The sequence below is a fragment of the Phaethon aethereus genome (assembly GCF_964289735.1).
Source record: "Phaethon aethereus genome assembly, chromosome: 8".
Lineage (NCBI taxonomy): Eukaryota > Metazoa > Chordata > Aves > Phaethontiformes > Phaethontidae > Phaethon > Phaethon aethereus.
In genome coordinates, this window is record NC_138584.1 from 10,458,466 (window position 1) to 10,472,536 (window position 14,071).

General features: G+C 39.8%; 1 protein-coding gene across 1 annotated transcript in view; it reads right to left on the reverse strand.

Moving 5' to 3' along the window:
• Positions 1-14,071, reverse strand: part of DENND1B (DENN domain containing 1B) — a gene marked incomplete at both ends in the record, with an annotated part of 155,120 nt that overhangs the window by 2,460 nt on the left and 138,589 nt on the right. The window contains one exon of the mRNA XM_082002748.1: positions 650-729. Within this exon, the coding sequence (XP_081858874.1) occupies positions 650-729 (80 nt within the window). The remainder of the gene's footprint in view (positions 1-649; positions 730-14,071) is intronic.

The following is a 14,071-nucleotide window of genomic DNA, read 5'->3' on the forward strand; positions in this document are numbered from 1 at the left end:
TATCTCTGTCTATCCAGAATACTGCTACAAAGGGTATTTCCATGGCTCGTTGTTTTGCTGATATCCTTTGAACACTTCAGTAACTCCCTCTTCCCTACCGCATCATGGCTTAAGCTGCTTGACTTTGCTTTCAAGGTCCTTCATGGTTTATATCCATATGTTCATTATCAAAAATTGTCTCCTGAATTCAATCAGAGAATGCCTCAATGCAGCTTAGGCCTCAAATTATGATTTTGCTTTAATTCACACATAGAAAGACCTTGATATAAAACTCTTACAGCAATATTTCTCTTTCAGACCCTTCAGAAAACTTTCCATTGTCATGACTACAACACAAGACTTAAAGAATGGATTAGCCGAGGTCACTGCCCACCATGTTCCTGAATATTATTTTGCTGCTTCTTTGTATATGTAGTCCATATTTTTATCTTGAGTCTGTGAAGATTGAGGATTATGTCAAGCTCTTCTAGGCACTAAAAAGAACTCTTTTTAAAGAGATTTAATCCTAAACTACTTGACATCATCTAGATTAAGAGTCAAGCTAGCAGCCTGGACAGGAGAAAAACACGTCAGTTGAACTCAACTTTGCTGAATAACATTAGTTACCCTTTCTCCCATACATACACACATATCCAAACAGGTTTCTTACTTGCTTGTTCTCTCCACTTCATCATCATCATCTACATCCAAGGCAAAATCCTGGTTACTGAGATGCTGGTTGAAACGAGTCTGGAGAATAGAAAATTAACATTGTAATTTTTGTTTATTTTTTCTATTTCAGCATTACTTATTTGGAGACTAGCTGCCACTTTACTCATTAAGACTTCCTGAGCACTTGATGAGGAAAACCACGTATCGATCAAGTCTTCTAAAGGTTGTTAAAAAGGACATGAAGTCCTCAAGCGTCACCAATTAAAGCGCAAGAGAACTATTTGTCTTCATGGCCTATGGAGGGCCTTATTATTTATGTAAGGCCTGGAGTGCCTTATAATTTATGCAAAGCCTTGATTAGCAGAAGACTGGCAATTGGAGGAAAAGCATCACTCAAGTCTACTACCTATCCTTTCTTGCAAGTATATCACAAAAAGCTCTGTGGTTTACTAATTTCTGAGATAAGTATTTGACAAGTTTTGGTTGATATAGTCTACTAAGTCTACTAAGCATGAAGAAAAATGGATTTTTGAAGTAGCAAATACAAAAGAAGTCAGGAGTGTTTACATAGCTTTCTTCTGAACTGCAGAGTAAGTAGTATGGCAGCTCAGAAACCGTGCACTAAGAATGCCTTTGTGCAGGATAACTTACTGTAAATTAGAGTTAACTCAAAGTTAGCGTACACTCAGAGCACCCCATGGGGAGCTTATGCAGAGCAGCTCATGTGCTGTAAATTTACACACTTCCACACTGAGTATGCACTAACCTGTTATATCACATTATTATTTAGCAAAAAGAACCAGGCTAAAGATTTCTAAAATACTTGAAAAAAATTCTCTTATCTTCTTCACCAGAATGTTCAAGTCAGGAATTTTAGTCACTTGTGCTTCACAAATGATTGTCTTAAGGTCTGTGCATCGCTTATACTTGTTTTGTATCAAAAACCTGCAAAGATCTGAACCTTGGAAAATTGGCCGTAATTTAAAGACATATGGATAGAATTTGTGCAAAGGGAAAACAGTGTTAAGCTAACTTTAAAGAAAATCATACACAAGTAAGAAGAAGTGCTACTGCTCACATCTCATCATACAGTTCACCAAATGCCTAAATCTACAACAAGCCCCTGACGGGGATGAAATATGGCCTTAATTTCAGACTACAAGGAACTTGTGAATCTTGTACTGTGAAGAATTCAATACGTCACCTATTACAAATGTCGTCAGTGTTCTACATGCACCAGAATACTCTCTCCAACTTTTTCCCCCCCATTATTGTCAGGAACATCTCAATATTCACTTTTTCTAGACTGACATATTTGTTCTTGTTCAACAAGAGAGGATTTAAAGGGGCAAGTTTTGATAACACTTTCCATAGTTCTTCATCCACAAAGAGGAAACATGGCTCTTAATGTGTTAAACCATGTAACAGTTGATAGAATATGAGAGAATTATTAGAGCATTAAAAACAATAAAAACCCAACTGAGCTTCAAACTGAGCAAAAGTTATAGGATGGAACACAGAGAAACAAACTACTGATATTTCTAACTCTTTCCCAGTTTTGTGAGTTCTTTGTGTCATTCCCATCAGTGTTGTAATCAATCATATCCCTGCTTGCAACTAAAGGGAGGTTAACCACTCTGTCTCAATTGATATTGTTAATTGGTTATCTTATTGATTACTGCCACAACTATGGTCACTGTTTTCAGTTTAGAAGTTGTGCTTTAAGTATTTATCTGCACCGGGACAATTAAAATTCTTTGTTTCTATAACACTGGTAATTCACTACCTCCCTAAGAAAATTCTGACATGACATTCATTGTAATTAAAGCTCTAATCCTAGAACTAACTCTTGGAGAGCAAAACCCTGTCTCTGCTTCACTTTCCTGGAATTTGCATCAGAATTAGAAGCTGCCATTGCATTTACTTCTATTAATGTAAAGACAAGATTTTGCAGGAAAGAAGGTTCTTTAAAAATGTTGAGAAATTTCAGAAAACGAAACCAAACCTGACACTTGTTCATCTGTAAATGGATTAACTTTGTCAATGGACTAAAATACCACAAGATAACACTTACTGATTTGTCAAAATAACAAATAATGTTTCAAAGAGTGTAGATGGCAACATTCAAAAAAATAAAATTTAAAAAAACAAACAGAAAAACGCAACAGAAAAAAAGAAAGGTGTCTTTGAGAAACAGGAACTGAACAAAATTAATTAGAATCAGCAAATATCACAGGCATAGCAGTGGCCCCTCAGAGCATCTACAAACTGTATTATGCAAGTGTGCTAGTGAAAGCCAGAATAACACCATATAAAGGAATATAATAGAGCATATGTTGATAAACCTAAAAAACAAAACAAAAACTTCTTGAAAAATATTTTTGTTACCAATTTAAATTTTTAGGGGTACAAAATTATACAGGAAGACTTTCAGAAAGTAACCCAAATCGAATGGGATTTACATACAAAGGAAAAAAAGCAAAAGAGGAAGGGAAGAAAAAAAATCTGGCTGTAAATAACAACATTCTCCAGAGTTTACAGCTCTGTGAGCTAGCCACAGAGACAACAAGCAACACATGTTTTTGAATAGGTGACTTTCCTCTAGGAGCTGTAATAAAAACGACTGGAAGGGAGGGGTATGTCCAGACTACTTTGCAAAGAAAGAAAAAGAAAGAAAGAAACTCTTAATAAATTCCAAAAGGAGAACCATAAATCTTTTTCAGTGCTCCACTAGCCAAAGTGACATAGTACGTGCACCTGCAAAAGCTGTCAAAGTCATTTAAGAAGTCCTTCCATTACTGACGTACCCTGCTGTTTGCAGTTATTTAAGCTTTTAATTTCTGTCTTTTCTGCATTTTGAAGTGTGTAACCTTTTTTTATACCTTTTCATGAAAAAAGGACAGACTTCTGTTTCCTTCCTGATCAGCATTCTAATAATAACCAGACCATTTAAATTTATTACTGCAAGAAATGATATGGTAACACTCCTTTCTCGCTGCACCAGAACTTTATAAAGTCTTAATAGACTGCTGTTATGGTTTTTTTCTATAAAATAAAGCAACAAACTTCTTTAAAGTACTCATTTGTTTTCCTTCTTCCAACTAGTTCTGCTTACATAATAAATCTATTATTTAATGTAACTATTTTATACCAAAACATGAACAGGAAGGGATTCAACTTTTGCTATTTCAAATTTTTCTCATCTTCAGGCACACTGCACTGCAAGAACCCGTCTCTCACCTTGCTCAGAATATAAGAGACTTCAATATATTTAAACACAACAAGCTCACGCTCTCCACAAGCCACTGCTGAACCATTAAGCCTGTGTGTAAAATACAGCAAAGAATCAACTGCAGCCAGTGTGAGGACACACATCCTTTTTGTATATCTCCTCTTTGGTTTCTGTCCCACTCCAAAACTTTCATTCTGCAAGCGGTCTGCTACTTACACAGTTGTGGTAAATGCTGATCACTGAAACCGGAAAAAGAAGGTGTGGACAGTATAAATATGGGTAGAACCAAGCAAAATGAGAATAAGTCCTTAAACTGTTCTCTTATGCTTGCCGATAGGCTCACAAAATGTACTACTTTGGCATAAAAATGTAGGCAAAATGCATAAATGCTAAAGGATGTAAATGTAAGATGGTTATTCTTGATTAGGCATGAAAGTCAATCTTTGAAATGTCAGCTTTTTATTTAATACTAGACCTTTCTGAAGCACAGCTTTCTGAAATGAGTGCTCATTGATCGATACTAAGGCAAGAAGTTTAACGAGGCTGCTGCTATTAATTGTCCTCAAAGTGAGAAACAAGTAATCTTTTGATAAAATGGCAGCGCACATATAATTGCACATTTACCGGCTACTCAATACATCAACACACATAAAGTTTCAAGAAAAGAAAAATATCTACTATGGTTTAAATCTATGAAGTACTGTTCCCATTTTCTCAAAAATTTAAAGATTATTCATTCGGTACGAGAAATCAAAATAAATACAAGTCCACTATTACTTATGAATCAGTATTTTATTTTACCTATCCTCTACAACCCAATCACAGAGTAATTACAGCTTCACCTCCAGTAGGGAAGCAGAAGATCTCTCAGTCAAACTTTCTGGTTAAGCACAACCTGCTGCCTTCCTTTCCAGTTAAAGACGGTGGCCTAAAGCAATGGATAATGAACTCACAGGAAAGTACTTCACATTACGCTCCACAAGAGCTGAGACTGAATGGGGGAAGAGGGAAAGAAGAGAGATAAAAAAAGAAGTACAGCTTCTAAACTTTCTCTTCTTCAATGCCCTTCTTCTTCTGGGGTGTGGTACAACCAACCGCAAGCTTAAAATACTGCTGGGTGTACCAATTAGCTACATGGACACCAGACCAGGACAGATGCAAGCAATATTTCTAAATTAATTACTAGAAACAATCCCTTCAAAAAATTAGTTGTGGGCTTTTACTCACAGAAAGTAATATAAAGTGATGATGCCTCACAAAAATGATTCTCTGATATCAGAAAAGTTGTCCTGGATATAAATTAGACAGATATTATCTAAGACGCCATATTTGTTGGGGGTTTTTTAAAATTATTATTATAACACAGGATTAATGGATAATTTAAAAACTATTAACGTTAAATAAAACAAACCCTTTCATCCTTCCTAGGATAGAAGCCTTCTCTGCTTTAACAGATTCAGACATACAAATGATGCATTTGAAATAACATGAAGTGGTTGGAAACATCCACAGCTGTATGACATGAGACAAAAGTGTCATCGATTCTGAGATCCTGTTAATTAAAATGATAGGGAAACAGAGATTCATAAAAAAAAGTAGGTTCCCATTGACAGAAAGAAGTCCTTTTCTGTGACAACACAGAGCCTGCAAGAGCAGGAAATCCCCAGAAATCTGTTTAGGGACACAGACAACCAGAAACGTGTAGATAAAAGTATGGGCGCAGTACTTTGAAATGACAAGCCAGTTGTAACGCGACAGAGATCTCCACCGACTTCTGTAAAGTTAAAGGAAACATTAATATCCGTGCTGAGGTAGGATTTATTCTAAGTAAGACTGATAAACTTGTTGAGATACTTAGTCAGGGATAGCGCATTATAATTTTTTATGTTCTGAATTACTGAGGTGAAAAATAAACCAACTCGGAGCTTCCTACCTTCTATGGATGCTATGCTCCTGAACACAGGTCCTACTTGAGAATTCTGTAACACTGCTTTTGATTTTTAAGGACCAATCATGCTTCTGCAAATATTTTTCAGAAATAGTTATGCTTTCCTCCAAAACAGCAGATAAACTTCCATTTTCCCTGAAGGATCACAGACTGTTTCTCCCTCAGGAAGCCTGCACCATCTCCTGACCCTCTGAGTCGGACCGCGGCCGCACGCTGCCCACAGCCGGGTATCCTCTCCAAATGGCCAGATCTCGCTCCTTCTTCTCAACGGCGCAGAGGCTATTCTGCGCGAAACCAGCCGTTTGCAGCTGACGCACCGCGGCCCCATGCCACACAGCATCCAAGCTGCTGGGAGCGCACCTCCGAGGGAGCCCGGCTTCACTTGAATTGCAACAAGCAGAAGCGTTAGTCTTTTAAAATAGGACGCGGAGATTTTCAGCGCTATTTGCAACAACTAAAGCGTGCAGCTCTTTTATAAACAAGTATTCTGTAGGGAATTTTTTTTTTGGGGGGGGGGGGGGGATGATGTTAAGAATTAGATTCACCAGGCAGAATTTCCAGTCACAAAAACTAATAAAGAAAAAATATCACTTATTTTCCCTTTTTGATGGTTATTAACGGCCTAGGTTTACTCAATGATTAGAGGGCAGGGAAACGGCAGAATGGAGGGCTGAGGGAGTCACGGGGGAGAGAAGAGCAAGAAGATAAGGGGGAACGCCTGTCAGGAGAGAAAAACTAATCAGTGTTCATATGCACAAAGGCATGTGAACGTCCACGCCGCACGAAGCCAGAAAAGGGAGCATGTTTCTGAGGTATCAGGAAAGTCAAGAGACCTGGAAGTAACTCGGGTGCGCAGTGTGTGACTTGAGTGAATCAAACAGCTGTAAATCCAGTTTATCTGGCTGGAATGTGCTACCGATTTGCTACAGGTAAAACAGAGATTACTGATTAAATCAATCTTTCCATTAAAATGTGCATCATATCCTTACATCAGCAGAACCATCACATGGTCAAATGACTGCTGCAAGTGCTTGTTTGCAGATCACATGTGATTTTTTTCAAAGGAAAACTTATCAAAACCCCTAAATATGTTAAGTTAATAATACAAGTGACAAGTTAAAATGTGTGATGTGGATGTAGTCCTAAACACAAACACCATAATACTTCCAGAATTCAAGATTTAAGAGGAAACACCAGGTGTCACAGAGCTTTAGACAGATAAAACCTGAGCAGCACTGAACTCTGTCCATCAAACCTATGGACAATGGAAAAGCCTATTTGAGGGAAGCTCTGTATGGAGCATGAAAACAGAGAGACATTTGCAAGAAAAAAAGACTATGCCTTAGAAACAGAAATATTGACTCCAATTACAATTCTGCCTAAGGCTCCCAACCAGAAGAATTAGTTAGCAAGGAGGAGTCCCTCCTTGTTTGATGTCAGTAGGAGTCTTCTGCTCAACAAAGGTGGTCTTTCTCTACAAGGTGCTGGGAAACATGGATGGCACTCGGATTTGCATTCCCTTCACTAATTTTAGATACTTTAGTGGCTAAATTAGAAAATAAACAGCAGGAGAGGGGCATCATAAGGATGTAATCTAGAATCTAGGTGGGCTGAATTGCCCTTTGGCATGCCCCTTTCTCTCCACTTTCTGCAGAAAGAGCCCAGGGTAGCACTGCTATGAACTTCAGCATCTCAGTAGTGTCTAAAATCAGAGGGGTTGAATCTGGGCTTTCACATTCAGAGACACTAAGATCCCTGCAGGAAAGGCTCTTCCTGTTTCTTCTGCTTCTTCCTTTTGCTCCCAGCCAAACTTCATTCTTTAATTTGAACTTCTTCATTTTTTTCACTCTTACGTACAGGATTAAAGAAAGAAAGAAAGGCTGAGGAACATACAGTACTAGAGCTTATGTTTTAGACATGAGGTTGTGCTCTCCAAACTTTCAGGCCAGAAGGCAAAAGCAACATGGAAGTAGGACACAGGTCCCAACTGTTGGCTGACGGTTCTTCTGGCTCCCTGCTTTGGCCAGGTGGAGCCAAAACGTGACCCATAGAAGACAGGAGATACATAGCAAGTGAATGCAGAAGATATCAGCGTTACATTAAGATGTCAAATTCTCCTGATGAAAAATTAATCCAGTTATTTCAATTGACTATTAAGGACAGAAAGGTTCATCCAGTTTTGAAGGTACTTTGTGAAACAGCATTCTTCTTTCAGATTCTTCAGAAAAAAGAAACCTTGGTAGACAGACAGAATGACAGAATCACTAAGGTTGGAAAGGACCTTCAAGATCATCAAGTCCAACCATTAATCCAGCGCCACCGTGTCCCCTAAACCATGTCCTGAAGTGCCACATCCACAAGTTTTTTAAACGCTTCCAGAGATGGCGACTCCACCACCTCCCTGGGCAGCCTGTTCCAATGCTTGACCACTCTCTCGGTGAAGAAATTTTTCCTAATATCCAATCTAAACCTCCCCTGGTGCAACTTGAGGCCATTTCCTCTCGTCCTATCGCTGGTTACTTGGGAGAAGAGACCAACACCCTCATCGCCACAACCCCCTTTCAGGTAGTTGTAGAGAGCGATGAGGTCTCCCCTCAGCCTCCTCTTCTCCAGACTAAACAACCCCAGTTCCCTCAGCCGCTCCTCATAAGACTTGTGCTCCAGACCCCTCACCAGCTTCGTTGCCCTTCTCTGGACACACTCCAGCACCTCAACATCCTTCTTGTAGTGAGGGGCCCAAAACTGAACACAGTATTCAAGCTGCGGCCTCACCAGTGCCGAGTACAGGGGCACGATCACTTCCCTACTCCTGCTGGCCACACTATTCCTGATACAGGCCAGGACGCTGTTGGCCTTCTTGGCCCCCTGGGCACACTGCTGGCCCATGTTCAGTCAGCTGTCAACCAGCACCCCCAGGTCCCTTTCCACTGGGCAGCTCTCCAGCCACTCCTCCCCAAGCCTGTAGCGTTGCATGGGGTTGTTGTGACCCAAGTGCAGGACCTGGCACTTGGCCTTATTAAACCTCATACAGTTGACCTCTGCCCATCGATCCAGCCTGTCCAGATCCCTCTGCAGAGCCCTCCTACCCTCCAGCAGATCAACACTCCCACCCAACTTGGTGTCATCTGCAAACTTACTGAGGGAGCACTCAATCCTCTCATCCAGGTCATCGACAAAGATATTGAACAAGACCGGCCCCAGAACCGAGCCCTGGGGAACATCGCTTGTGACCGGCCGCCAGCCGGATTTAACGCCATTCACCACAACTCTCTGGGCTCGGCCATCCAGCCAGTTCTTTACCCAGCGAAGAGTAAACCCGTCTAAGCCACGAGCCGCCCGTTTCTCCAGGAGAATGCTGTGGGAGACGCTGTCAAAGGCTTTACTAAAGTCCAGCTAAACAACATCCACAGTCTTTCCCTCATCCACTAGGCGGGTCACCTGGTCATAGAAGGAGATCAGGTGGGTCAAGCAGGACCTGCCTTTCATGAACTCATGCTGGCTGGGCCTGATCCCTTGGTTGTCCTGCACATGCCCTGTGAGCACCCTCAAGATGAACCGCTCCATGATCTTCCCCGGTATGGAGGTCAGGCTGACAGGCCTGTAGTTCCTGGGATCCTCCTTCCGGCCTTTCTTGTAGACGGGCGTCACATTGGCAAGCCTCCAGTCTTCTGGGACCTCCCCTGTTAACCAGGACTGCTGATAAATGATGGAGAGTGGCTTGGCAAGCTCCTCCGCCAGCTCTCTCAGTACTCTTGGGTGGATCCCATCAGGTCCCATAGACTTGTGGGTGTCCAGGTGGTTTAACAGGTCCTTAACTGCTTCCTCCTAGATTATGGGCAGGTTATTGTGCTCTCCAACCCCATCTTCCAGCTCAGGGGGCTGAACACCCTGCAGATACCTGGACTGGCTATTAAAGACTGAGGCAAAGAAGGCATTAAGTACCTCAACCTTGTCCTCGTCCTTGGAGACAATGTTCCCCCCCATATCCAGTAGTGGATGGAGATTCCCCTTACCTCTCTTTTTGTTGTTACTATATTTGTAGAAGCATTTTTTATTATCCTTTACAACTGTGGCCAGACTGAGCTCTAGCTGGGCTTTTGCCTTTCTAATTTTGTCCCTGCTTGACTTAGCGAGATCCTTGTACTCTTCGTGAGTTGCCTGCCCCTTCTTCCAGAGGTGATAAACTCTCCTCTTTTCCCTGAGTCCCAGCAAATTCTCCCTGTTCAGCCAGGCCGGTCGCCTTCCCCGCCAGCTCTTCTTACGGCACATGGGGACCATATATATACCCATATGGTTCGTTCGTTTCTAGAAGACAGACCCTCAGAAAGGCTGCATTTCTATTTGTTAAGAAACTAAAATAGGTGGCAATAATAGCCAGAAAAAGCATCTGCAAACTTTTTGCTTGTCTAAATGCGTCTCAGTAGGATAAATCAGAGGTTAGATGCACTGATGACTTAGCCCTGAAAAACCAAGCATTCCACTAAATGCCCACAGGGTAAAAAAAATTCCAGACTGATTTCCTGACCATTATCCTATCTTTCCATTCTTTTTTTTTTTTTTTTTAAACTGAAATCATGGTAATTAATGGAGAGATTTCTCAAGTGGTGTTTACTGCACAACTCAAAAGACAGGCAGCCACCAGGTTTACTCTAGTTTATGGGTGCAGAGCGAACTGCAGAACTCTGCTGCAGAGACTCGCAGCAGTCCTTCACTTAAAAACATGGTGCGAAGAGATCAAGGCAGAGAAGAGGAAAGAGCCCACACTAAAAAAAACACTGAAATTAAAAAAAGCTTTACAAACTTACACTGCTTCTTTTTTCTTTAAATATGTTCACTAAATTCAAATCAGTCACTGTCACTGTTTAGAGGCAGTATCCACTATCTTCTCTTGTGGGGGGAAGGTTTGAGCAATCTTCTAATTATACCTCTACTCGATGGTGTATATTCCTGAAAATAAAATTATGTAAGACAAATGAAAACATCTAAATGTTTAAATTCCACAAAATCCGGATAATCTTTCCGTTAAAAAAAAAAAATAAAGGAAGCATCGCTTGATTTTTAAAAGGTATTCCATTTTAAGAAGGAAGATTTCTCTAAGGCAAAGGATACGTGTGTGCCTGTGCTACTTTGGAAGGGCATCAGAGCCACGAGAGGGCACTCTCGTAATCTACAATTTGAATTTTTGCTGCCTAGCTTTTTGATTTTTAATTAAAAGGAAATCTGACTGTTTTGCAGAATGAAGTGATCCTACCTGACACACCAAGACAAAAGATTTTTTTCCAAATTAAAGGAAGCTAATGATACCTCCAATATTTTCAAATCTCACCACATCAGCTAAAGAAACAGAATTTACTAATCGACCAAAGCTTACTTCAAAACTGTATTTTACAGAAACAAAACATGTTTTACATTAAAAGCTGTTACTGTTTATGACAACTGTCAATTTCTAATATTTTAGTCAATGAGAGTAGAAGAGACCTCTGGCTCTATAACCAGTATTATCTGCGGATGCTAGGCATAGAATTGCTCTCACGCACATCATCTGAATCTAAATACAGGTAAAGGACCTTAAGCAGAGCTTTTTTGTTTCTGAAATTACTGTGGGGTTGTCTGTGGGAAATTCTTTATTTTCCTTAAAGGGGTTCAGTCTCCTTATACAGAATATGTATATTCAGCACTGCATGTTCACAAGCATTTCCTCTCCTCTTTTACGTTCCCAGGAAAAAAAGTCTTCAGAAAAGCCCTGTCTCACCACCTTTTTCAGGTTAGGAGGGTAATCAGTTACTGGAAGCCCTTTGTAGCTAATGATTATGTCATCCATTTTACTGCCCGTTGTAGGGGTATTGATAAATGGGGCACCTCTGAAGGTAAGGTTATTCCCAACACATCTTCCTGCCTGACACTTGCTATCTTCGTTGAACAGAAGCCAAGTATACCTACTGCAAGCTGAATTACATATTTTCTAGTTACTAGGATATACGGCAACAAAAGTGTAAAAGCTACACTTGCACTATGCTTTTACGAAAGAATAAGAAATGGTAATTATCTTCTGTTCAAGAATACTAAGAAAAAAGATTAGTCTAACTTGGCTTTTATTACTTTATGCAAAAGTGGTTTTTTAGACACTGTATTTAAATCCTGCAAAGTCACGGGAAGTATTTCACTTGGTTTCTTTGATATGCGAGCACTTCAAGTAGTGCTGACACACAGGGATTCCTGGTAAGTCCACACTTAAAATCCAAATGCCCAAGTTTCCATTACAGCTGCAAGGCAGCACATGCCTAAAGGTACAGGTATCACATACGTTTCCTTAGTGACAAGGGGGCATTGCTAACTTACTAATTATAAAGTGAACTGATAGTTCTTACTTGGTATTCTGCAAATCTTCAAGAATGTTTTATTAGCCACCAAATACATTAGGACTACTGACATCCTGAAATGCTCCATTTTTAATAAGGTACCCTATCACCTGATATAACAGTAAAATTACAAAGGTCATATTCATGAAATCAAACAGATCTTCCTGCATTCTATCCAGGCTGATAATAAACACACTCTCTTTTTAATTATATATTAATTTGGAATAATTTTGTAGAGCTCTCACTGCATTTAGGCCCCCGCCTAGCCAGAAATCTGCATTACCTGGGAGCATATAATGAAATAGAATTAAAATAGATTATGCTACAATTGAATGCACAGTAGTCTAATATATGCACCGCCGTACCCTCCTCATCAATAGTTAAAGGAACTCAGCAATATCGTTGGCAAGATACCACAAACAGAGTTAAAGCAATCTCATGCTTGCATTAATTTTTATTTCAAAAATTTTAGCTAGTAATTTCTTCTATCTTCTACATACCTAATCCATGTAGGAGATAAAACATACCAGAGATATATTATTAGATCTAGGCATGAAACAGTTAACAGCAGTGCACATGCCAAGGTTTTAATAAGGCTTAACAATAAAAAGCTTCAATCCTCCACTTTCGCTAGATTTTGTTGTGGTGGTTTTCCCTTGCTTAGGGCAATCCATCTGTTAATGTTGACTTGCAATATAGTTAAGCTCGCACACGTCTAAATAACCTAGAACAGCTAACCTAAGCAATAGTGAGCTCAAATGAATATTACAGAGATAGAACAATTCATCTTAGGCAAAGATTAATTGTGTGTGTGCGCGCGCACGCGCGTGCACACAGGCACGTATGAGTGCACTCCCATTATTCCTTTTTTTTTTTAGGAAAGACTTTCAAAATGCAAATTATAGGAGGGCAAGCTGATCACTACAGTTTGCAATAACACATTTAATTATTTATCCTCTGATTAGGTTTTGACAGCTATTTTACATGCTGTAATTTGTTTTGATTTACTGTTAATTTTTTTAAAGTCTATTGCCGATCTGGTAAAAAAAAAAAAAAAAATTACAATAAAACCACTATGACAGCAACGATAAAGCTTAGTAAATATTCATTGTTAAAAATGGCTCTGCACTGTGACCAGTGCTGGTATTCTCCCTGGGCCAAACTGGCCTTGTTTTCAATAAAACCGGAGAAGTATCCTTTCCCTTGAGCCCTGTTAGGCTGAGGCTGCAGTTGGAACTGTCATCTTCGCACAAAAGCAAAGGGGTTGGGTTTTACAAACGCAAAGCCTAATTGGGAGATCTTCATGGCTGTACCCTTGACATTTATTAAAGCCTCATCAACAAAACAGGAAATAACCGTACTAATTAGCAGACCCACATACAAAATGCTATGTGTTGGGGTAAAAGCAGATTCACTTCCTATTGTAAAGGAAACATCCTCCCAGCCCCCAAAACCCTGTTACGAACCAACTATTAAAATGATCTTTTACAGCGAAGCAAACTTTCCTATCATACATAATGTTTCAGAGCAAGTATGTTTTACAGCATCTCAGGTAACTATTAGTTAGTATTTATGCTTAACTGTTTCCAAGAAGTGGAGAACGAAAAGCTCAATGCATCCATTTAACATGACGTAAAATATAACACCAAGTTCTTGACGTTTACAAGCTTTTAAATGTTTCAGTATGGAAGAGATAGCAATAAAGTGCAGAGGTGCCTCTTGTTTGGAAGCAAGATGACCATTAAAAGTAATCTCTATCTTTTGTTGTTTAGGCTTTGGGCAGGATATTCAAATAAACTGACATTGCAACTTAAACAATATCTGGTCCTTACTTTAAATATACATCAAAGTACACGAACTGCATGTTAGCACTATCCTTAT